The 24,317-nt window shown below is 46.8% G+C and overlaps 1 protein-coding gene and 1 long non-coding RNA gene across 6 annotated transcripts in view; one reads left to right on the top strand and one right to left on the bottom strand.

The window, feature by feature from the left end:
* klhl4 (kelch-like family member 4) overlaps nt 1-24,317 on the bottom strand; it is a 48,890-nt gene that overhangs the window by 20,637 nt on the left and 3,936 nt on the right. Inside the window, exons 1-2 of one of the 4 annotated variants that reach the window (XM_061835405.1) lie at nt 21,143-21,588; nt 139-306 (exon numbers count right to left, since the gene is read on the bottom strand). In XM_061835405.1, coding sequence (XP_061691389.1) covers nt 139-306; nt 21,143-21,588 — 614 coding nt within the window. Of the gene's footprint in view, nt 1-138; nt 307-372; nt 895-929; nt 1,519-21,142; nt 21,589-24,317 lie in introns of those variants that run through there. The other 3 variants (XM_061835406.1, XM_061835408.1, XM_061835407.1) reach the window with 3 other exon arrangements.
* LOC133508885 (uncharacterized) overlaps nt 21,484-24,317 on the top strand; it is a 40,217-nt gene continuing 37,383 nt past the window's right edge. The window contains exons 1-4 of one of the 2 annotated variants that reach the window (XR_009797173.1): nt 21,484-21,623; nt 21,752-21,883; nt 22,290-22,392; nt 23,836-24,022. This is a non-coding gene — a long non-coding RNA (uncharacterized LOC133508885). The remainder of the gene's footprint in view (nt 21,624-21,751; nt 21,884-22,289; nt 22,393-23,835; nt 24,023-24,317) is intronic. The other variant, XR_009797172.1, reaches the window with a different exon arrangement.

Here is a 24,317-nt window from a genome sequence, read left to right as displayed (position 1 = left end):
TACTTGATTATTCCTCCACAGATCAACCCAGCAAGTCCACAGCAAAGCCAAATATTCACACTGGCAATCTTAATGAGCTTTGTGCATTTCCCACCACACATAATGAAATTGTAAATCAAAGCTGAGTGGAGCCCAGACCTGTGAGCTGGTATCTTGTGATCGCCTGCTAATAGGAGCACATCACACAGTTGCTTATGCTGCAGGTAGCTCTCCATCTTTCGGAAAGTCTGCTCAGCGTGATTTGTGGCCTGGAAGAATTCGTCAGAGGGGTTGGTGCTCATTCTGGTGAAGGTGCTCAGAGCCAACCTGCAGAAGACAGGATGAAAGAAGACTGGGATAATGGACTCTAACTTTTTGAGTTTTCTTTCACACCTTTTTCTCTTTATGAAAGTTACCACGATCCTCTATTTTTAGAAGAATCATTTCCAAAATCTTCACTTCAAAGTATGTTGATGTGATGTTGTGGTGTTTACATAATTCACCCGCGGGACCTCGAGTTGGGGTGCGGGGTTCCGCACGGACTGTTTTTGTTGTTGCGCTTCCGGAGTAAAGGTTAACGTAGTTCCCGCCGTTATGCGAGCAGTGTTTTGATGTCGAACAATAAAGCAAGTTCTGTTCCTGTGTCCGACACTCCGCCTCCAACTCCTTTTCTCCGGCGCTACACTGGTGACCCCGACGTCAGTCCCGGCGTTTTCGAGACTGAAACGAACATGGCAACCGCCATCCTCAAATTGACGGAGTTTTGGGAGACGTCCGCGGCAGCGTGGTTCGCCCAGACTGAGGCTCAGTTCGCCCTCCGCGGGATCTCAGATGATTCCACGCGTTACTACCACGTTGTCTCAGCACTCGGGAGCTCAACGGCGGCCAGAGCAGTGAACTTCATCACCTCTCCCCCGGCCCGAGATGAGTATGCTGGGATCAAGGCTCACCTTCTCAATGTTTTTGAGCTTTCACGGCCGGAACGTGCCCGACGTCTGTTGGCTATTAATGGACTGGGGGACAGCAAACCTTCCGAACTCATGGAAATGATGCTAAACCTGCTGGGCACAGAAGAGCCCAATTTCATTTTCATGGAACTGTTTCTCAGGCACATGCCACCGCATGTTCAGACGGCGCTCGCTAACAGTACTGTCACTGAGCCCCGGGCCCTGGCCGAGGAGGCCGACCGTTTCTTCCTGGCCACCCAGCGCTTCTCCCCTAAGACGCTGGCCGCGACGTGCAGTTACTCGCCTCCGGGCGCGGGGGCAGCATCCAGCAGGGGCCCCATCGCCACCGACGGCCGTGCTGGCACAGGCTTGTGCTACTTCCATGCCCGTTTCGGTGCGAAAGCGAAGAGGTGCCGCGCCCCTTGCAACTACGACGCGTCGGGAAACGCCAAAGCCCACGCTTCGCAGCGGCCGTGAGCGTGGGCGCGAAGAGCTGGCTGCTGTTCGTCAAGGACAACCTTTCCGGGCGCAAATTCCTTTGCGACACCGGCGCCCAGAGGAGCGTCCTGACGGCCATTGCGGAGGACGCTGCTGGCGGGACTCATGGGCCACCCCTACTGTCCGCTAATGGCTCCCCTATCCGCTCTTATGGCATGAGGACTGTGGACTTGTGTTTCGGGAGTCAGCGCTTCACATGGGACATTGTCACTGCGGATGTCTCATTCCCTCTCCTCGGCGCTGATTTTTTTTTTGTGCCCACGGGCTGCTGGTGGATGTTAAGAGGGGCCGTCTGGTGGATGCACTGACTTTTTCCACGGTCGCCTGCGTCCGCAATGAGGCAACTTATGGTGGTCTCTCCAGTTCGCTATCGGACGGCACCAAGTACCAACTCCTCCTTGGTGAGTTCCCTGGCTTAACACGGCCCACTTTCTCCTCTGCCATGACGAAACATGGGGTCGAGCACCACATTGAGACCAAGGGCCCCCCGATCCACGCGAGGGCCCGACGGCTTGATCCCGAGAAGCTAGCAGTCCCTAAGTCCGAGTGTGCCAACATGGAGCGTCTGGGCATCGTCCGCCGCTCGGATAGCCCGTGGGCCTCGCCACTACACATCGTCCCTAAACCGAATGGTGGGTGGCGACCGTGTGGTGACTACCGCCGCCTTAACGACGCCACTACACCCGACCGCTACCCTGTTCCACACATTCAGGACTTCTCAGCCCACCTGGCAGGCAAAATCTTGTTCTCCAAGTTCGACCTGGTGCGCGGGTATCACCAGGTTCCCGTGCACCTCTCAGACGTTCCCAAGACAGCTGTAATCACTCCGTTTGGACTGTTCGAGTTTCTGAGGATGCCGTTTGGTCTTAAAAACGCGGCACAATCTTTCCAGCGTTTAATGGATTCTGTGCTCAGGGACTTGCCATTTGTGTTCGTCTATTTGGATGACATCCTCGTCGCCAGCTCCTCGGAGGATGAACATCTGATGCACCTCCGCGACCTCTTTGCAAGACTTGAGCAGCATGGCCTGATCATCAACCCGGCGAAGTGTGTTTTCGGGGTGCCCTCTATCCAGTTCCTCGGGCACCTCATAGACAAGAACGGCGCCGCCCCCCTTCCGGCAAAGGTGGAGGCCGTCTCCGCTTTTCCCCGACCTCGCTCGGCTCGGGGCCTCCGGGAGTTCCTGGGGATGGTGACTTTCTACCACCGGTTCATCCGCCGGGCGGCCCACATCATGCGCCCGCTCTATGAGGCTCTTAAAGACAAGGCCCCCAACCGGGACGTTGAATGGACGACCGAGAGGATCGAAGCCTTCGAGGCTACGAAGGCCGCACTGAGTCGTGCCGCTATGCTGGCCCACCCGACCCACGGGGCCCCTGTCGCTCTCACTACCAATGCATCGGACTACGCTGTTGGAGCCGTATTCGAACAGTGGGTCGGCGGCGCCTGGAAACCGCTTGCCTTTTTCAGCCGTCAGCTGTGTCCCCAGGGAGCGCAAATACAGCACGTTCGATAGAAAGCTCCTCGGCCTCTGGCTGGCGATCCGCCACTTCCGCTCCCTATTGGAAGGCCGTGAGTTCACGGCATATGTGGACCATAAACCCCTCACTTTCGCCATGTCCAAGGTGGCCGAGCCGTGGTCCGCCCGCCAGCAACGCCAACTGTCGTTCATCTCTGAGTACACTACGGACATCCAACACATAGCCGGCAAATCCAATGTGGTCGCGGACTGCCTCTCCAGGGCGATCGTCGGCACTGTGCATCTGGGTCTCGACTACTCCCGCATGAGCGCAGACCAGGCCTCGGACCACAGGGTGCAGGCCCTCAAGACTTCTGACACGGGTTTGCACCTGGAGGAAGTCTCGGTTGGTGACTCGGGCGTCAGGTTGCTGTGGGACCTCTCAGCTGACCAGCCTCGGCCGCTGGTCCCTGCAAACTGGCGAAGAGCTGTTTTCGAGGCGGTCCACAACCTCTCCCACCCCGGAAGGAAACCGTCCGTGAGGCTGGTGGCCCAGAAGTTTGTGTGGCGCGGTCTCAAGAAAGATGTGCAGGCCTGGGTCGACTCGTGCGTGGCCTGTCAGCGGGCTAAGGTGCATCGCCACACAAAAGCCCCCTTGGAGCCCTTCGCTTTCCCCGAGAGGAGGTTTGACCACGTCAACGTCGACTTGGTAGGTCCACTTCCTCCCTCGCACGGATTTACCTACTTGCTCACCATGGTGGACAGGACGACCCGCTGGCCCGAAGCCGTTCCCCTCTCCTCGACAACGTCGTCAGACGTGGCCCGGGCGTTCATCGGCACGTGGGTTGCACGCTTCAGGACACCGTGCGACCTTTCCTCAGATCGTGGCCCTCAGTTTACCTCTGAACTCTGGAACGCAGTCGCTGAGAGTTTGGGGGTCAAGATGCACCGCACTACCGCCTATCACCCCCAGGCGAACGGTCTTTGCGAGCGGTTCCACCGCTCCATGAAAGCAGCCCTGCGTGCCGGCTTGACGGACGGCAACTGGTTGGATAAGCTCCCGTGGGTCATGCTCGGCCTCAGGTGCGCCCCCAAGGAGGACCTGTTGTCCTCATCCGCCGAACTCGTCTACGGCCAGCCACTGCGGGTCCCCGGCGAATTCATCCCGGACGCCACAGCGCCCTGGTCCGCAGCCAAGCAACGGTCCTCCCTGCTGGAGGCCGCAAAAGGGTTCGCGCCGATTCCCACGTCGCAACATGGCACCCCAGCTGCCCGGCTGCCCCGTCACCTGCGCTCTGCGGATTTTGTGTTTGTTCGTCATGACGCCCACCGTGGACCTCTCCCCCCCCCATACGACGGGCCGTTCAGGGTCCTGGAGCACGGGGATAAGAGCCTGCTCGTGGACATTGGCGGCAGACCCGAGACTGTTTCCGTGGGAAGGGTCAAACCCGCGCACCTGGACATTGCCCAGCCTTTGGGGTTGGCCCTCCCCCCGCACCGGGGTCGTCCCCCTTTGCCCTGTGCCCCTGCGCCTGCCGGGGTACCCTTGACCCCGCCTGAGCCCTTGTCCCGTGACTCAATGGACAGTGCGGCCCCGCCCCCCTCGGCCCCTACAGTGCACACCAGCCGGGGTCGGGTCATCATCCCTCCACGGCACAAGGATTTTGACTATGGGTGAATTCTGGGGGGGCTTGTGTGGTGTTTACATAATTCACCCGCGGGACCTCGAGTTGGGGTGCGGTTCCGCACGGACTGTTTTTGTTGTTGCGCTTCCGGAGTAAAGGTTAACGGAGTTCCCGCCGTTATGCGAGCAGTGTTTTGATGTTGAACAATAAAGCAAGTTCTGTTCCTGTGTCCGACACTCCGCCTCCAACTCCTTTTCTCCGGCGCTACAATGTGACTTTTCTATAGTGCTATCCCACCTGGATGTTGGCAAGAGGTGTGATAGATCCAGCACTGGTCTAAAGCCATTTGCAGCTATACATAAACAAGTATTCACGCTTACATTCACACCTAATAATAATTTAAATCTTCAACAAACCTCACATGCGTTGTTGGAATGTAGGATGAAGCCAAAGGATGTTGGGAAAAAATAAGGGCACGCTAAATACAATTATGAAGGACCAACTAAGTTTCCAACCACAGTTCTCAGTGCTATGAGGTAGACGTGGCAAACACTAGGTCAATGTGCTACTGGTTCACATAAAATTTACCCCAAAATATTTTGAGCGTCAAATGTCAATTTCTAATACTAAGTGCTAACAAAAACTTTGATTGGTAGGTCATTGTCAGACATTGTGCCACATTTAAAGCAAATAAGAGGAGATGCTTTGATTGGCAGCAAATTAAGTCGGTGTCATGATCCTGCCGCTTCAGCACGAGCTGTGCGGGTGTCCGTGCAGGTGCGCTGATTGGAAGGTGCACACCTGCGCCTCATGCAGCCTGATTATGCTGTGGATTTATATGACCGCGATGACAACTGGCCCGCGCCAGTTCGTATGATCTTCATGTCCCGTTCGTGTGCTCCGGTATCCCTGATCGAACCTGTGTGTACCGACCTTCGTCCGTTCTCCGACCAACCTTGTAAGCCTGACTCCTTTGATACTTCTGCCTGCGTTGATTGTTCTCCCGTGTACCGACTCCTGCCTGCCCGCTCACCTACTCTCTTCGCCCGACGTCCCAACTACCGCTGCTGCACCGGACTGCCTGCTCGATCCCCGACCTCGGCATATAATAAACGCGTCTCTTCTTGAACTACCTTGTGTCTTCCGAGTTCCTGCATTTGGGTCCAACTCTTGTTCCGATGGGACGTGACAGAACGAACTGGCCATCACAGGACCCAGCAGGAAAGACCCGGCGTCGCCGGGACCGACGCAAGGTAGACCGTCTGCCGGAGGACCAAGCCTGTCCGATCCGGGTAGGCTCCCTGATATCCTCCGCTTCCGTGTCTTACGCTCCGCCAGCGAGGTATGAATACGTCCCGAACACGACCCGTCCGGCCTCTCATATTCTTCTGGACTCTGACTTTTCGGAATATGAGGAGGACCGTGATTTGTATGACCAGCTGCCTGAGTACGACTCCGATGACTTTGATTTTGAATCTCTTTGCCCGGCTTTTCATCCCAGTCAGTTTGTTTCACCTCCCCGCGTTTCCAGCACCCGAGCGACTTCGCCCTGTAGGTCCAAGTACACCTATCTGTACGAGGGAACCTGCTTGGCCATCTACCCGGGACCTCCGCGTGGCGGCCAGAGGAGACGCCCTGGCCAGGCGCTCCCTTGTGCCTCCCGCTGCGCGGCAACTAAGACACAGTCCTCCCACTCCTCGCCGGCAACAGCGAAGCCCGCAGACGCGCAGCTGGTGGCGAAGCTTCCAGCCCAGAGGGAGGAGGAGCCGCCAAATCACGAGGCGTTCTACCGTGAAATGCGGGCGGAGATAGAGCGGCAGAGCGTGGAATTGGTGGCTCTCACGGCCCAGGTCCGGCAAGGATTGGCGAACCAGCCGAGCTACGCTGACGTCGCAACGGCGACGGACTCGCTGCTGATGCAGGTTCACGTGGCAGTTGGAACTGACCCGCTCCCGAGACACGCCCACGTGTCAGTTTCGACTGACTCTCCGCCTACTCAGGTTCACGTTGCTGTGGAAACCGACCCGCCACCTCGGCAAGTGCACATCGCAGTGGGAACGGACTCACCACCTCAAGTGCACGTCGGAGTGGGTACGGACTCGCCACCTCGCCAAGCGCACGTAGCTGTGGAAACTGACCCGCCTCCTCGCCATTCCCACGTCGAGGTTTTGGCTGTTCCGAGCAGAGTTCACGCGGCAGTCGGAACTGACCCGCTCCCGAGACATGCCCACGTGTCAGTTTCGACTGACTCTCTGCCGACTCTCGTTCACGTTGCCCTGGAAACGGATTCGCCACCGCGCCACGCCCACGTTGCTGTTTCAACGGATGCACTGCAAGCTCACGTGGCAGTGGGGACCGACCCGATGCCGCCTCACGTTGCTGTCCAGGAGGTGGCGACGTCTCCACAGCCGCTTCTCGTCCGTGCTCTGGAGTACCAGTCGCGACCGGCCCGTGGACGCTCCACACTCCTGCTTCGTCGGCGACCGTCCCGCGGACGCTCCACACTCCTGCTCTGTCGGCGGCGAGCAAGCCCATACGTTCCCGTCCATGAGGTGGCGACGGTGACACTGACGCTGCCTTCTCACGTTGCCATCCAGGAGGTGGCGACGGTGACACTGACGCTGCCTTCTCACGTTGCCGTCCAGGAGGGGGCGATGGTGTCGCCGCCTTCTCACGTTGCCGTCTAGGAGGGGGCGATGGTGTCACCGCCTTCTCACGTTGCCGTCCAGGAGGGGGCGATGGTGTCGCCGCCTTCTCACGTTGCCGTCCAGGAGGAGGCGATGGTGTCGCCGCCTTCTCACGTTGCTGTCCAGGAGGAGGCGATGGTGTCGCCGCCTTCTCACGTTGCTGTCCAGGAGGAGGCGATGGTGTCGCCGCCTTCTCACGTTCCTGTCCAGGAGGAGGCGATGGTGTCGCCGCCTTCTCACGTTCCTGTCCAGGAGGAGCTGGGGAGTTCTGTGGAGCCACCCTGGAGCTGGAGAGACTTCGGGATGGTGGCGGTCATGGCTCTGGTCCTTCTCTCCATCATCCTATTCGCTCCAGATGGCTCCCAGCCGCTTCATGACCTGGCCTCGTTGGTGACCAATCCACGGCTGCCTATTGACCAAGCCTTGGTGGCGACCAATCCCTGGCGTGGGAGGTTCTCGTCTGGAGCAGTGGCCTGCCTCGTTCTGGTTCCTGCTTCGCCGTTTGGTTCCTCACAGAGGTGGTACTGTCATGATCCTGCCGCTTCAGCACGAGCTGTGCGGGTGTCCGCGCAGGTGCGCTGATTGGAAGGTGCACACCTGCGCCTCATGCAGCCTGATTATGCTGTGGATTTATATGACCGCGATGACAACTGGCCCGCGCCAGTTCGTATGATCTTCATGTCCCGTTCGTGTACTCCGGTATTCCTGATCGAACCTGTGTGTACCGACCTTCGTACGTTCTCCGACCAAACTTGTAAGCCTGATTCCTTTGATACTTCTGCCTGCGTTGATTGTTCTCCCGTGTACCGACTCCTGCCTGCCCGCTCACCTACTCTCTTCGCCCGACGTCCCAACTACCGCTGCTGCACAGGGCTGCCTGCTCGATCCCCGACCTCGGCATATAATAAACGTGTCTCTTCTTGAACTACCTTGCGTCTTCCGAGTTCCTGCATTTGGGTCCTACTCTCGTTCCGATGGGACATGACAGTCGGCTGTAAACACCACAAAGTGGTCAGCCTCCCCATTCTTGGGTCCGACGAGCTGCGGCGATCTATAAAATTACCACCGCCAGTCTAATCCTTCCCACACCACACCGAATTTATGCTGTTCATGAAAATAGTGTAGAACCCTTCATGTGCATGGATCCAGGACAAAATCCTTTGTAGCCATGTCGTAAAATTGAATTCGGTAGCCACAGTAATTTTAAGTTTCCTTTATGCCCATTGTCCCGTGTCATCCGCAAGCCTATGGCAACCATAGATGATGGAGGAGGGGGACAATAGCGCCTATTTGGACATGTTACACTCGAAAGTCATCTGTCCTCGATAGTGTTTGTAGATTTTTCCAAAAACGAAATCAAAACTGTTGTGGACTAAACTCCGTAAATAAGTGGATAACTAAGTAGCCTTGTCCAGTGGGACAAACAGCGTCACAATCCACAGCCTTCCCTTCAGATCGCGCTTGTGTTTATCTCTGTGTGCACACAAAATGTGTACCAATCACAGGAAGACTTAACAAGAGAAGACCGCTGTTCATTGCTGCATTGTGGGAAAGCATCCCTGTCTCCGCAGACTGAGAGATTACACGCTGTTTTACCAGCGTACCAGTAATCCTCTGATGCTTGCCGAACAATGCAACCTAGTCGCTCGTGCCCTTCACAGAGCTGGTCTATTCTGACATTTGGGCTTGTTTATTTCGCTCCACAAAAAGAACCAAATCATCTCACAGAAGGAATTTACTGTCATCAGCACCATGCCTCTGCTGTGTAAAGGCTGATAAGGCTTGAAAAAAAAATTCAGCTCTTTAAAGCCACAATTTGTCACTCATACGTACACAGGGGCACTGTCTGATACATGGCACACAAAAAAAAAGTCACTTTGGTCCGCTCATTTCAAAGCCACATTCTGATGTAGCTGATGTAAAGATCCTTTTGGTCATGGGCCCTTTTGCCGCTATTCACCCCGCCATACTCATATACTGCATGTATCAAACACGTTTTTAGGTACAATTGCACAATATTCAGATCCCATAAAGGAGCTTCATCAAAAAGCTTTCCTTGACAAAAAAATACTATCCGAAAGCTAAATTTTAAGGGCACCAGAACCTGAAAAGTTAAAAAAAAAAAAATATTTGGAACATTTCCTAGGTGAACAGGTTAATTGGAAACAGGTTAGTGTCATGATTGCTTTGAAAAGGAACACCCCCAAAGGTTCAAATCCTCACAAGCAAGGGTGGCTCGAGGTTAAGCACTTTGTGAACAACTGCGGGAGCAAATAGTCAATTTAAGAACCTTTCATAACCTACAATTGCAAAGTCGTTAGGGACAACAGTATCTGCAGTCCATAATATAATGAGATTTTTTAAATCTGGAGAAATCTCTGTATGTAAGCGCCAAGGTTGAAAACCAAGTTGAAGGCCAGTGACCTTCAATCCCTCAGGCAGCACTGGATTCAAAATCTTTGGAATTGTGTCAAGGGTACTCCCATGTGGGCTCAGGAGCACTTTAAAAAAACAGGGAACACAGTTCATTACTATATCTACAAATGCAACCGAAAACTCTACAAAAGATCAACAAAACCTAGAAACACTGTCAGCTTCTCTGAGCCCGAGTTCACCTGAGTGGACTGCTTTGTGTTCTCATGGCCAAAGAGGAAAAGGACTCTCCGGATTGTTTTCAGCACAAAGTTCAAAATCCAGCATTTGTGATGGTGTGGGTGTGTATTAATACACATGGCATGGGAAACGTTCACACCTGTGAAGGTACCATTGATGCTGAAAGGTTTAAAGGTCATACAGATTTGGACCATTATATGCTGCCATCCAACCAACTTCTCTTTTAAGGGTGTCACAGTTTATTGCAACGGTGTGGCTTTGTAGTAAAAGATCGAATTCTAGACTTACTTGCAAGCAATCCTGACCTGTCTCCCATTGAAAATGTGTGAAATTCCAAACACTACAATGGACACCCCGGCCTTATGAGAGACTACAGTGTTAGATTAACAAAGAATGGGAAACGATTCCATCTACAAAGCCTAAAAATAAGCATCCTCAGTTCCTAAACGCTAAATAAGTGTTGGTAAAATGAAAGGGGATGCAACACAGTGGTACATACAGCATGCCTGTGTCCTAGTTTTCTGGACTGCGTTGCAGGCATCAAATTCAAAATTAGTGTAAAGTTAATCATTTTGAACATTAAAATATCTCATTTTTGTCATGTATTCGATTCAATATAGGTTGAAAATGTTTTGCAAATCACTGTATCCCATTTTTAGCTATATTTTGTACAATGTCCTAACTTGATTGAAATTTGAGTGTGCAAATTGTCTGATCCACACCTTCATTCAGAACTGCAGCAAAATCTAATGGATTCTTGATTGATCCATGTGACCATTCCCCTTGTAATATTTTGTGAAAATTGGTTATGCGACAACAACAACATTCAAGGCACATAATTCTTAAAGCATATTTGTTGATCTTACATGAGAGGTCTAAAACTGTATACAACTGAATGTAACAAACAGTGTTGTGTAACACAGACGGTATACTTCAACACCACCCAATACTGCCATTATGATGACAATTTCTAAAAGTTGCAGATTTTTTCCAACAAATAAACCATAAATCTTTTTACTTGGCAGCACAAAGTATTGACATACAAAGATTGATTATTGCAGTAAAGAATGGAGGCGGAGGTTGCTTATATTGGCGACTTGTTTAACACACAATTATAAAGTTAAGCCATTTGTTTGACTTTCCTCAATGAATTGTTTGTCGAACTACTAAAAAGTCTGTCTGATGAACATTTTAACATTGCCCTCCAGTCTCTCTAGGTCAGTCTTTATCCTAGACGTTCTGCTTAACTGCTATGCATATTACATTGTGCTGTCACAATAATTCCCTAATGACTACTTCATCTTGAATAGGAACACCAAACAATGGTGCCATAAAACTGAGATGTATTGGCTCTAAGGGCTGCTAAAATGATTTTTCTTGCGTACTCATCTCTCCTACACTAATTGCCTTGGCATCAGATTCCAGAGAACAGTAAATTTCTCAAAGGTGTATATTTTGCTTTCAGGAGTGGGTGGAATTGTCAACGGTATATATCCCAATTTTATTGAGGCACTAAAGCATCACAACACCCGACTTGGGGAAATGACTCTGCCCCACTGCAATATGTTGCATATAACAAACCAATTCACTCACTCAGTACCTATCTGGGCCAAGACATGTCTATTGTGGTGTCCAGGAAATATCCACAGTTCCTTTGAGGCCATGTAAATTAGTCTATTTCGGAAAGAGAGAATAACTCTCAACATTTTTCAAAAATCGGAATCATCTATTTTGCCAGGTATACCAAAGACACACAAGGAATTAGTCTTGTCTACGGTATTTGCAGTCGCCTCAGTACAATAAAAGATGGGCATTTTGACAAAAAATAAATTTGAGAGAGTAAGACACAAAAGCACACTCAAGAGTCATTGAGCAATCAAAGGTTACTGGTAAAGCCAACGTTGTGTGCCATAAGGGTAATACCCACATACATCCCCCTTTTGATAACACGTTGGTGAGCTGAAATGTGCAAAAAAAAAAGTACTTTTGTGAAAACTTCGTTGTCTTGTCTATTGGTGTAACTACAGTATAGGGTTTTTTAAAGATAAATTTACATAATTTGAAATCTCAAAAAATATATCTTGATATATGAATCATTTATTAGTTCTTTATAAAATATTCAATCACAAAATCAATGAACAATGAAACTATAATTGTCCTTATCCACTTTAAGAAAGCAGAGAAAAAGATTAATTGGGCAAGCAACATTGTGGTTGTCGAAAATCCATCCATCCATCCATTTTATGAGCCACTTATCCTCACGAGGGTCACGGGAGTGCTGGAGCCAATGGCAGCTGTCATCGGGCAGGAGGAATGGTACACCCTGAAATGGTTGCCAGCCAATTGCAGGGGACATGGCGACAGGCAACAGTCACACTCATAATCACACTGAGGGACAATTTAGTCTCCAATTAATGTCACATGTTTTTGAGATGAGGGAGGAAACCGGAGCACCCGGAGAAAACCCACTCAGGCATGGGGAAAACATGTGAAGACTTCACAGCAGGATTGGTATTTGAACCCCGATCCTCAGAACTGTGAGGCCAACGATCTCACCAATTGTGTCACTGTGCCGCCCTGTGTAAAATCCTTTACAGTGAAGAAAATAAGTATTTGAATACCCTGCTATATTGCAAGTTCTTCCACTTGGAAATCATGGAGGGGTCTTAAATTTTCATTGGACGTGCATGTCCACTGTGAGAGAGATAATCTAAAAAGAAGAATCCAGAAATTACAATGTCTGATTTTTTTAACGATTAATTTGTGTGATACAGCTGCAAATAAGTATTTGAACACCTGAAAAACTGCAAATAAGTATTTGAACACCTGAAAAAAACAATGTTAATATTACAGTCCAGTACAGTCGCTTTTGTTTGGTTTTACCTAGGGTTAGTTGTTCACCAGGTTTGCACACACTGCAGGAGGGATTTCAGGAGGGATTTTGGCCCACTCCTCCACACAGATCTTTTCTAGATCAGACAGGTTTCTGGGCTGTCGCTGAGAAACACACAACTTCAACTCCCTCCAAATATTTTCTATCGCGTTTAGGTCTGGAGACTGGCTAGGCCACGCCAAGACCTTGATATGCTTCTTACGGAGCCACTCTTTGGTTTTCCTGGTAGTGTGCTTCGGGTCATTGTCATGTTGAAAGACCCAGCCACGACCCATTTTCAATGCTCTGACTGAGGGAAAGTGGTTGTTCCCCAAAATGTCACAATACATGGCCACGGTCATCCTCTCCTTTATACATTACAGTCGTCCTGAACCATGTGCAGAACCCCCCCAAAAGCATGATGCTACCACCCCAATGCTTCACAGTAGGGAAGGTGTTCTTAGGATAGAACTCATCATTCGTCTTCCTCCAAACACAGTTAGTGGAATTATGACTACAAAGTTCCATTTTTGGTCTCATCTGAGCACAAAACCTTCTCCCATGAGTCCTCTGTATCATCCAAATGGTCATTAGCAAACTGAAGAGAGGCGTTGACATTTGCTGGTTTAAGCAGGAGAACCATCCGTACCATGCATGATTTCAAACCATGACGTCTTAGTGTATTACCAACAGTCACCTTGGAAACAGTGCTCCCAGCTCTTTTTAGATTATTGATCGAGTCTTGTCGTAAAGTCCTGGGCTGATTCTTCACCTTTCTAAGGATCATTGAGACCCCATGAGGTAATATCTTGCATGGGGCTCCACTCCGATTGAGATTGACCGTCATGTTTAGCATCTTCCGTTTTCTAATGATTGCTCCAACAGTGGACCTTTTTTCACCAAGCTGCTTGGCAATTTTTCCGTAGCCCTTTCCAGCCATTTTGTCTCTGGTGTCTTTGGACAGCTCTTTGGTCTTGGCCATGTAACAAGTTTGAGTCTTACTGATTGTATAGAGTGGACAAGTGTCTTTTTGAAGCTAATGACCTCAAACAGGTGCATCTGATTCAGGATAATACATGGAGTGGAGGTGGACTTTTAAAGGCGGACTAACAGGTCTTTGAGAGTCAGAATTCTAGCTGATAGATAGGTGTTCAAATACTTATTTGCAGCTGTATCACACAAATGACTAGTTAAAAAGAAATCGTACATTGTCATTTCTGGAATTTTTTTTTTTAGATTATCTCTCTCACGGTGGACATGTACCTATGATGAAAATGTCAGACCCTTCCAGGATTTCTAAGTGGGAGAACTTGCAATATAGCAGAGTGTTCAAATACTTATTTTCTTCACTGTACATGCATTTTGTCTTTGATGTACACTAATTGTATATTCTGTTTGTGCAATGGACAAGATTTTCTCTGATGGAGATGTGGTTACCTTGTTTGGCTCCATGAGAGTGCTATGAGAATACAAACACCTCTCAGAATGATGGCATGCAGGTCAGCTTGACAGCAAATCAAACATGTCATCCAAGAAGTGGTTCATATGGATTTCATCAATCCTTCCATCTTCTCTCTTGAATCCATCAAAAACCTCTTTTTTACCATTATGCCGCCGGCATGACATCTGTGTGAAGGTTTCTTAACCGATGACACATAGCAATATGTATTTTATCGGTGGCAGATTTACTGTAAATAATCAAATCTCACGTCATTCCTGTGCCGCAACAGTCAGACTGTTCCCCTGCACAAATGATTGGTTGAGTCGGCTCAGATTAGGCCTGCCGGGTAAAGAAATACGAGTCAGTCGTGTTCCGGGGGATCACAGTGTAACGTCAGATCCATCCCAGCCAGCGAAGTCGAGCCGAGATTATTTGCCGCCGAGGGCTTCTAGACAGATATTGGGTTGAGTTTACAAAAGCCTCATGCAGTTTTATACTGTGCAGTACTGTATATATTTCATGAGCTCCTTCCACCTCAGCACACTAGCAGTCATGCATGCTGAGCTGTGTGAGAGGGGAATAAAAAACATACACTGGCTGTTTATTAATGAGATCCAAGCAGGGAAGCTGCAATAATGACTGCCCAGTGTAGAAATTGTCTTTTCTGAATGTTTTCTGGCGGCATGCTGTATAGATGGTTTGCATAGTTGCCTCACAGCTCTGAGGACCTGGATTAAAATCTAGCCTCACCTGTGCCTGCTTGAGTTTTCTCCAGGTACTCCGGTTTCATCCCACCAAAAACATGGTTGGTTGAATGAATGTTCTAAATTGGCCATAGGTGTGAATGGAGGTGAGAAATGGTTGTTTATATGTGCCTGCAATTGGCTGGTGACCAGTTCAGGGTGTACAGTACACCACGTCTCACTCCAAGATAGCTGGGAGAGGGTCTAGCACGCATTCCTAGTGAGGCTAAGCGGAATGGAAGATGAATGAATGAATGTACATTTTTCTTGTTTTTTATTTGTTAAAACTCTATTGGAATGTTTCTACACTTACTTTATCTTATTGTTTTGAAATGAGAGACTATCTGTTAAAACATTACCTAATTACAAACAGGCAATCAGAAATTAAAATGTTACACGAACACATTTTAAAATGTATACGCAACAAATATATTCTCAATCATACATTAGAGGTCTGACAGATCTGAATTGCAATACTGTATATCTATTTGTGTTTGGCCTAGCTTTATAAATAATGCAACAAAAAGCAATAGCAAAAGCAATTGTTAGTAATTGGATTGTTATGGTAAATATATATATATATATATATATATATATATATATATATATATATATATATATATATATATATATGTATATATACATAGGTGGCACCTGGCGTAGATGCTGAGCTATGGCCTCACAGTTCTGAGGACTGTTGTTCAAAACCAGGCCCTCCCTGTGTGGAGTTTGCATGTTCTCCCCCTGCTGGTGTGGGTTTTCTACGGGCACTCCGGTTTCCTCCCACATCCCAAAAATATGCATTAATTGGACACTCTAAATTGACCCTAGGTGTGATTGTGAGTGCAGCTGTTTGTCTCTATTTGCCCTGTGATTGGCTGGCAACCAGTTCAGGGTGTACCCCCGCCTCCTGGATGTTGACAGCTGGGATAGGCTCCAGCACTCCCCGTGACTCTTGTGAGGATAACCGGTTAAGAAAATGGATGGACGGATGAAATTTTTGATTCTATAGTGAAGTGGATTTGGAACAATCTGGTGCCCATATAAATCAGTTGTCACAGTGACGTCCTGCAATCTGATGCTCGTAAATGATGTGTGCTAATTGTGAGTGATGGAATAGTGTTTGTTGTGAAAAAGTTGTGATCTTCGTAGGGAGTTTGTTTTACAGAGTAGTGATTCCTCTGACGGAGAGTTCCTCCCATAATGAAACAGAATCATTACTGGAGAAATATGATCCATATACCTGATGTCAAAGTCATTAATCATCATCATATATTGCTTCCTATGTGTAATGTGTTCTGCCACCTATATAAGAAATATATGCTTATGTAGATCTTAATCATGAATCTAGCTATGAACCAGAAGTTTACAAAATATAGAACAAATATTTTTTTGCTCAAATATGTGCATTACATGAAATGGTATCTATAAATTATTAAGTCTTAAGTTTATTTGCATTTGTATTTTTTTTATTACAGTTATCTATGGCTCAGTGATTCTTTGCAATGAAATTAATGGAAATGAGGGCCTCAGGATATTGCTTAACTGAGTCACAGCTTTTCCTAATAGCATCCATGTAAAATTCATGAAAAGCTGTGTAAGGGATTAGTTTCTTTGAATTAGCTCAATTTGCAAGGGTGGAAAAAGGACAGATGCTGATTTGTACGGAAAAGAAGGAATGTGACCAGCATCTAAGTTTGAATATGTATTTTATTGCTATGTTGCTTCTCAGCAGAATCCGACCCATCTATCCAAGATGGCTTTTTGATAAAAACAACGTTCATAATCTATTCCAAAAAGATCCTGAACACTTCCTATCCACAAAGATGTCATTGTGAGATGACAGCTCCACTTTATTTGCTGCTCTTGCGGCATGTACCTCACACACTGATATTTGTAGTGTTATAAGGCTTCCAACAAATATCTGAATTACTGCTGCTGACATGGGAGAGGCGGCGGTATTTCTTTTCTCAGGCGGCAGAGAGGGAATTGAGATATCATTCAAACTAACAACCCCTGACTCCAACCTCTGTTAGTGTTTATGTGCGAGAGGTCAGGGTTTCCATTCCATTCAGGTTAACGTGGGCCATATATTCCGTGGCAAGTATGGAGCCTGTTTGGATGAGGACAGGACAAATAGATGTGCGGCTGCATTTGACTCAAGGGAAGGGAGAAAACGAGATTGTCTATAACTTACTCCACCTACTTTGATTTAGCAACTCAACATCCAGAGCAGACTGAGAAGGGTAATTATAATTGTTAAAGTGACAATGTACCTAATCAAGCGTGAATAATTGTAGGCTGAGAGCGCAGTGTAAATGAGTCAATATGTTTGGAAGTTGGCTTCAAAATGTTCCCTCACAGTTCTGGTTTCCTTGGGTGATGGAAAGTCATAGAAATGCTTCAGCCGGAAGGTGCATATTTTCTTTAATCCTTATCATTAATTAACCACTATGTACAGTAGAAACACCATCCATCCATTATCTGAGATGCTTATCCTCACAAGGGTCAAGGGAATGCTGGGGCCTGTCCAGGCTGGGTACCCCCTGAACTGGTTTCCAGCCAATCGTAGGGCACATTTAAAAATAACCAATTACTGTCTGTCCCCTCTTCCCTGCAATTGGGTGGCAACCAGTTCAGAGTGTACCCTGCCTCCTGCCCGATGACAGCTGGGGTTGGCTCCAGCATTCACATGACCCTCGTGAGGATAAGCGCCTCAAAAAATGGATGGATCAACATTAGATGCCCAAGCAAGGCAGCCAATATTTTTGGTCATGGAGGCTGCCAATGGCACAGAGATACTCTTCCTTATTACAATCCGGTATACTATCAATATGATGATTTTGAAACTGTTTTTGAAAGGTTAAATTACTTTGTAGTTAGTGTTACATTTTATAGTTTCACAAGCTTTGGTTGCGATCACAAACAATGATGACAATAAATTCAACGACGGCTGGACATCATGTGAGCAAAATAAATCCTAGCACCACTAAAATACTTTCTAAGATGAACTAGACTGTAAAAGCTGTTGCACTTTTTCACATCTGGCATAAATCTCGCCTCTTGTACATTTAACCTGAGGGATTGTGACAAGGATTGTGTCAAGGATTTATGATGTGAGACCTAATAGGGGCATCAGGCTGGTGGAGTAAATGAATGTGAACGTCTCAGTGACATCTGCTTCGCTGCCAATGTGTCACACAGACATTGGCCTACTTCTCGCAACTTTCCACATGGACGCCTCATGCAGATGGCAGTTCCAGCTATTACTGTGTAACTGTACATTGTGAAATTTAGGGTTTGCATTTGTTCTTTTTTGTTGTTGTTTTTCTTTGAGAGAGGCTTGAAAGTGTTCAATCTACTACAATCTGACTGATTTGAGGGCTTCGTCCAAGAGGTCGATGCTTAATCCCAATGGATTGAGTCACTGATATCCCAGTTAAAGTGGGTTACACATAATGTGTATGCCTGTAAAGTTTTATCATCATCACCAATTTTTAAAGCCAACCAACACCCCAAAACAGATGGCTGCCGTAATACCATGATTGACCTGTGTGAGGCAGCAGAGTGCCACAGAGAATTCAGACTGTCAGGAAATACAAAAGCGGAAAGAGTTGCAGCAGTAGTCTTCTTGGGCTATAATACGAGTAGCGGAGCAATGCTACTTGTTAACTCTTCAGGTAAACACATTTCAGTCTCCAAAGCAATTCGAACAAGTACAAAGCTCTTTTTGTGTCCGGCGCCTTAGTGAGCTACAAGTTGCTTCGTTCTTCCTTTTTTTTCCATTTCTGTTCATTCATCATCATTGTAGAACTACACAAAAACTATCAAGTTCATTTTTTATGTTAAAGTTTTATAACATTTTCGTGGTTCGTTGTTGCCCTGCACAGTATTGGAAGAAAAATGACATCACGACTTTTTTTAAACCTGAAATATCTCTTGTGTGATGTGAACTAATACAGGATCCGTTTAAGGAAAGTTCATTTTCTACACTAACTAGTTAAACATTTAGTTCATCATTCCAAAAAGGAACTAGTTCATAGTTCGTTTTTATTTCAATCTGCTGCTGATGGGCTATTACCCTGAAAAAAAAAAAAAAACAGGGGATCCATTTTATCATTGCTGCCACCCTTTCATTCCACAGTAATCGCCAGCTGCAGTTTTTGTCCTACAATCTCAAAAACATGTCAAAATATAAACACAACATGAAAGAAAGAGAATAATTGTAAAAATCTATTGGGTGGAAATATTCAACACTGACAATGTGACACCATTGTTCTATATGCTTCTCTTATATACATGTAGGTTTGGTCATAGCAGGATGTTTCCTTTGGAGGAAGCTCGGTGTAGAGATCAAGGGTTGGGAGGCAATTGCTGTTGTCAATAAGATACTGTAAAAACTCTATGAAATGTTTTACAGCTTAGGCAAATTCAGGAAGCCTGTTTATGAAGTTCTTAATTTGATTTTCCTCCAGATGAGGATTTTTGGGGGGGCCTTGACCAAGGTCTCCGCAGTACTGAGGGTCATTCTCATTTACATTCAAGTGTAAAAACAGTGTTGACTGTCATCAATTTTATGCGTGCGAAGGAAGGCTTTCTTGTTAAACTGACTTTATATATTAGATTACTTTGCACGGTTAAAGTCCATAAATGCATGTTACTAAAACCAAGTGCAGAAAGGCCAAGGGCATGTTTTATGATCCCGGAGAGAACGACCCTTTTAATATTTCAGCATCGTTGTCAAATATGATGGCACCGCTGTATTTTACATGACCAACATGAACTCATGGTCCCCCTGAGAGCTAGTGAGTAACACACGTCCCCACTACCCAACCCCACTGTGAGCACATCTCTTATGCATGCACTTTTCACATATAGCAATCCCCCACCAAATATGGATATCGGCCAATTATGAAATGCAGAATGTCGAAGTGCTTCCAAACTGCATGCTAATTTTAAATAATTCCCAGACTGTCCTATTATGCCTAACTTTCAATGGACCCTGCTTTACACATTGTAGTCTGCTTACAGTTAAGTCACCTTGAGGCTGTTGTAAAACAAAACAAACGAAAAACAAAATCTGGTGCAGAAAACTGTTTAATTCACCAGGTACATGAAGCGAGCAAAATGCCAGTCACCTCAGAATGTCACAGACAAGATTAAAGGTTGTTTTATCCTTGATGTGAAGTTGCCTTCCTTTTAGCATTCAGCAAGTAGACGACCAGCTCATTAAACAGGGAACCCATTATAAAATCTGTAGATGTAACAAGACCTAAGTGTATGATCAACTGAACATTCAAAACCAAGGTTTGCAAAACACTTTTCCTGGTGAGAAGTCAAATTGTGTGCTGCAGCCGCTTGCAGTGATGGCAAATGCCTTGTAAAGTGATTTTAATGGTTATCGTTGTAAGTCATATAATAACGGTGCTTTTTGTTTAAAAAGACTTCTGGGTGGTAAGTGATGTCACAGCTTTTTCTTGCCGAACTTATTAACCCCATGAAAGGCTGTCAGTGTAAAAACATGACAAATTGGATGATAGCGTTTGGCCTCGAAACAAAATTGAGGCTTTACATCTCCTGAATAATTAAAATAATATGTCAGTGATTTACCCCATCCAATAAGCTGCAGACCTTGAAAGTGAGTCCCGGGGTCAGCAATGTCTTGCCTTATTCATTACACTTACTTGTGCCAAACACTTCAAAGCATAGTTAATATGCACAACATGCACTCTTCAATTCATCCAAATGAGACGTTAAGTTCCCAAAAATCTTCTTCTTAATCGGTACAATAATACTTGGACTATATTTTAACATACTTAGAGTTGTCTGTGAAAAGATGTAAAAAAACAAAACAAAGAGGAGGTTGTGTGATTCAGGGGATAACACAAAGTAAACTGGCCTCCCTCCATCCACCAGTCTCACTCGGCATATTTTTCTCTCCACAGCAGGTCTTGAACTCCTGCCTCCAACCAAACAGACTTCCAGGCTTACTGTAGCTATTGCCACCTCTGTGTTTATTGTGGTGGTTGTCGTTTCCATTTGTCTAGAGATGCACTGTTCCTCGGCGAGGGGTGTTTCTAGCTTTCGGTACCTTATTTAACGCCCTGGGAGAGAATCAGTTCTACGACACTTCAAACTGCATTAACAACATTAAATGGTAATAATGGTAGTTTTGAGATATCCCGTTAAAAATTGTGCGAGTGTACCTAAATATTGTTCCGCAAGTGTACGCAAGTTGCAATGCGTGACTACATGGTCTGTGAGGTCATCAGTCATACCTCTCTCTGACCTCCACCTCTGCAGGTTCCTCCGTGCTGCTCTTCACATCTTCTTTGCCGGTGTTGGGGTCCTCCTTCCTGGTGGTGCTGGGCAACAAAGTAGTCTTGGAGATGTTCTCGTTGATCTGAAGGCCTGGCGCGGTGTGTTGCTGCTGACATGATTGCTGACCCGCTCTGACACAGACGGGCGTGGGTCCTGGCGTCGGTGCCAGGATACTGTGGGCCGGGCTGCTCGACTTCCGCATTCCTCCTCCACCTCTTTCCCGAGAGTGGCTCTTGAGCCGGCCCTGGACCGGGGTTCCCCTGTGGTCGTTGCCATCCTGCTGAATGTAACCCCCCACCCCGCTGACACCTCCGTTTCCTGCCGAACCTTGGGATGAGTGGCTGAACCAGCGCCAACGGAGCCTGAGGATCTGCTTCACATCAAATTCCTTCTTCGCTGACATTCTCCTCTGGCTTTGGAGACGAGGGTAATAGTACGGTGAGTGCTCAAAACCATGGAGAGCGGACAAGACAAGAGCTTTGCCTCTTCTACTCCGTTATTGTCTCACTACACTCATGACCACCCCCCCAACTCCCTCCTCTGTTACACCTCTGTTGTTCTTTTAGTGATGGAGAGCAGTCCTCTGCAGCTTTTGTTCTAAGCAGCCTCCCTCCAAGTCTTCTCCTCTGCCTTCCTCCCTCTCATTGCCTCCTGTACTGCCACTGCTGATCCTGCTGCTGCTGCACCACTGGAGCTGAGTTAATGCACATGCATGATCTACACTCCCTCCCTTTTGCTTTCCATGTTTTTCTCTGCCCCATCTCTCTCTCTCTCTCTCTCTCTCTCTCTCTCTCTCTCTCTCTCTCTCTCTCTCTCTCTCTCTCTCTGCCTGTATATCCTACATATATGCACACACTCATACAGACATACGCACCCCACACACATATACAGTAGGTTTGAGAAAATATGAAAATGTCCCCAGCCTTATCCAGTCCACTGTCTCAGCTGTGTGTACTTAGTAGGTATCTGTGATCATGTGCCTGTGTGTGCATGTTTTTGTGTGTGTGTGTGTGTGTGTGTGTGTGTGTGTGTGTGTGTGTGTGTGTGTGTGTGTGTGTGTGTGTGTGTGTGTGTGTGTGTGTGGGTGGGCATGTGCAAAAACAGTACTGTGAGTTTTCACAACAAGTGAGTTGGAGTATCACAGAGGAAGCATGAGGAGCACACACAGCATAACAAAGCAAAGCATTGCCTGCTAAAGACTACTACAGTAGGTAGTACTATTGCCAATCCTGAGCTCGCCATACATAGTGTATAATTTATATGTGCATGACCCATATAACATAATTTAAACATCCCTGATCAATCACTGCATTTCTCTGACGCTCAATTAGGCTCATGCACCACACCTATCAATTGCTTCAGACGTCTCCGATATGAAGGGTGCTATTACCTTGAATCCACGTTTCAGCTCCTTCCACAAATGTTCAATATGATTTCGATCATGGCTCTTAGCCAATATTTCTAACTGTGGGTTTTTGGGTCATTAACCTGTTGGATGACCTGTGATCCTTCATCAGAGACCTAGATTTATGACACTGGGCAGTGGATTTCATCCCAGAATGCCTAGTCTTTATGTTGGATAGTATCCCTGCACAAATTCAAGACACCCTGTGCCAGATGCAGCAAAGCTGGCCAAGAACACAATTAAGCCTCCTCTATGTTTCAAGGGTGGTACAAAGTAGGTAGCTGATGTGACCTGACTAAAAGTTCCACTGCTTTGTGATGTAGATCCGGAAATTACCTCAGATTGTCCTGCTTTTCATGAGCTATTTTCCCATCTTTTTAAAATCAATATTATTGTTAGATTTGGCTTATTTCAGGGGCTATATCACTAAGTTTTTGTATGTTTTACAGAAGCATGGCAACACTTTTGCCCATATGTGCATGAATAACCAATTACCACATCAAAACAAAAGGCATCATGTATCTGTTCACATGTTCTGTGACGCTCACATCAAACACAATCCCACGGAGGGGTTGCAGTCGGTAAGGCGGGGTGGGGGGTTTGTTCCATAAAGGTAACCATGCAGATAAATTTCCCCTTTGCTGTCTTGGAAGCCCCCTTATGAGAACAGTCCAAAAAAAAAAATCCAACTACTGATGAACCCTCAAGGTCAGTAAGCTGCCTGTCAAAACTTCAGAAGACTCTTTTACATTTCAAGAAGCAAATGCACACAAGCCACCAATCAGAATACAGCAGTACTCTAAAGGGGGCATATAAAGGTAAGGTGGAGGAACAAGATATCCATGAAAATGAGTTTGTGAGGGTATTTTGGTTTTATTCTTTAAGATAAAGGCATTGTGCGAACAGGAAAACACAGCAATCTTACACTGACAGGAAATGTAAATGCCATTTTTAATGTTGTTTACAAATTTGCACTGGAACAATATTGTGTCTCTGGCACTTAGAAGATCAAAAACATCTTTAATGGCCTCAAGTATGTATTTGTGATATTAAACTACATACTTGAACTTTTTCTGAATGAAGAACCAAGGTAGCAAGAATGCTGTCTGATTGGCAGTGCATCTATTTGTATCTTCTTTATTTTCTGTATTTGACTGTGAAGTATAGTTGGTGTGCAGCTTTGATTAACCTAATCATGCCTAATCATGGAAGTGAGAACGCTATATCTTTTTGTCATGAACGCAGGCTCCAGTTGCCGAGATGAAAGGCCAAACTTGCACTCAAACTGCTTGGATTTAGCACCGCAAAAGCTCTCATCCGCCTCCGCCGCCTCTCACCGCATGATGGGAAGTGTGTGGGCACTGTCAACCAAAAGGTTATTTTCAACCAACTCCCGTGTCCATTGGTATCAGACTAAGCCCCGCATGCCAAGGTAATATTATGGTGGTTGATCTTATCTATAAAACATGATCCTGTCACAGTCTACAGATTGCATCTATTTGCTGATTACAAGGATGTACGCATTAAAGGAGCAGCGCTCCCTCTCAAAAATTGCAGATGAACAGCATCAGAATCAGGAAGATAAAAACAAGCAATATGTGGCTGGTTAAGACACCATAGCATACCCTAACAATCTATAGATAACTTGCAAATTTTGAGAAGTATAGGAGTATGATATACTGTAATAATTAAATATGTTACAATGTTTATGCAAAGGAAGGACGTAA

This window comes from Syngnathoides biaculeatus, chromosome 11 (genome assembly GCF_019802595.1).
Source record: "Syngnathoides biaculeatus isolate LvHL_M chromosome 11, ASM1980259v1, whole genome shotgun sequence".
In the NCBI taxonomy this organism is placed as follows: domain Eukaryota; kingdom Metazoa; phylum Chordata; class Actinopteri; order Syngnathiformes; family Syngnathidae; genus Syngnathoides; species Syngnathoides biaculeatus.
The sequence above is the reverse complement of the archived record's forward strand: the minus strand, read 5'-3'. Positions and strand labels throughout refer to the sequence as shown.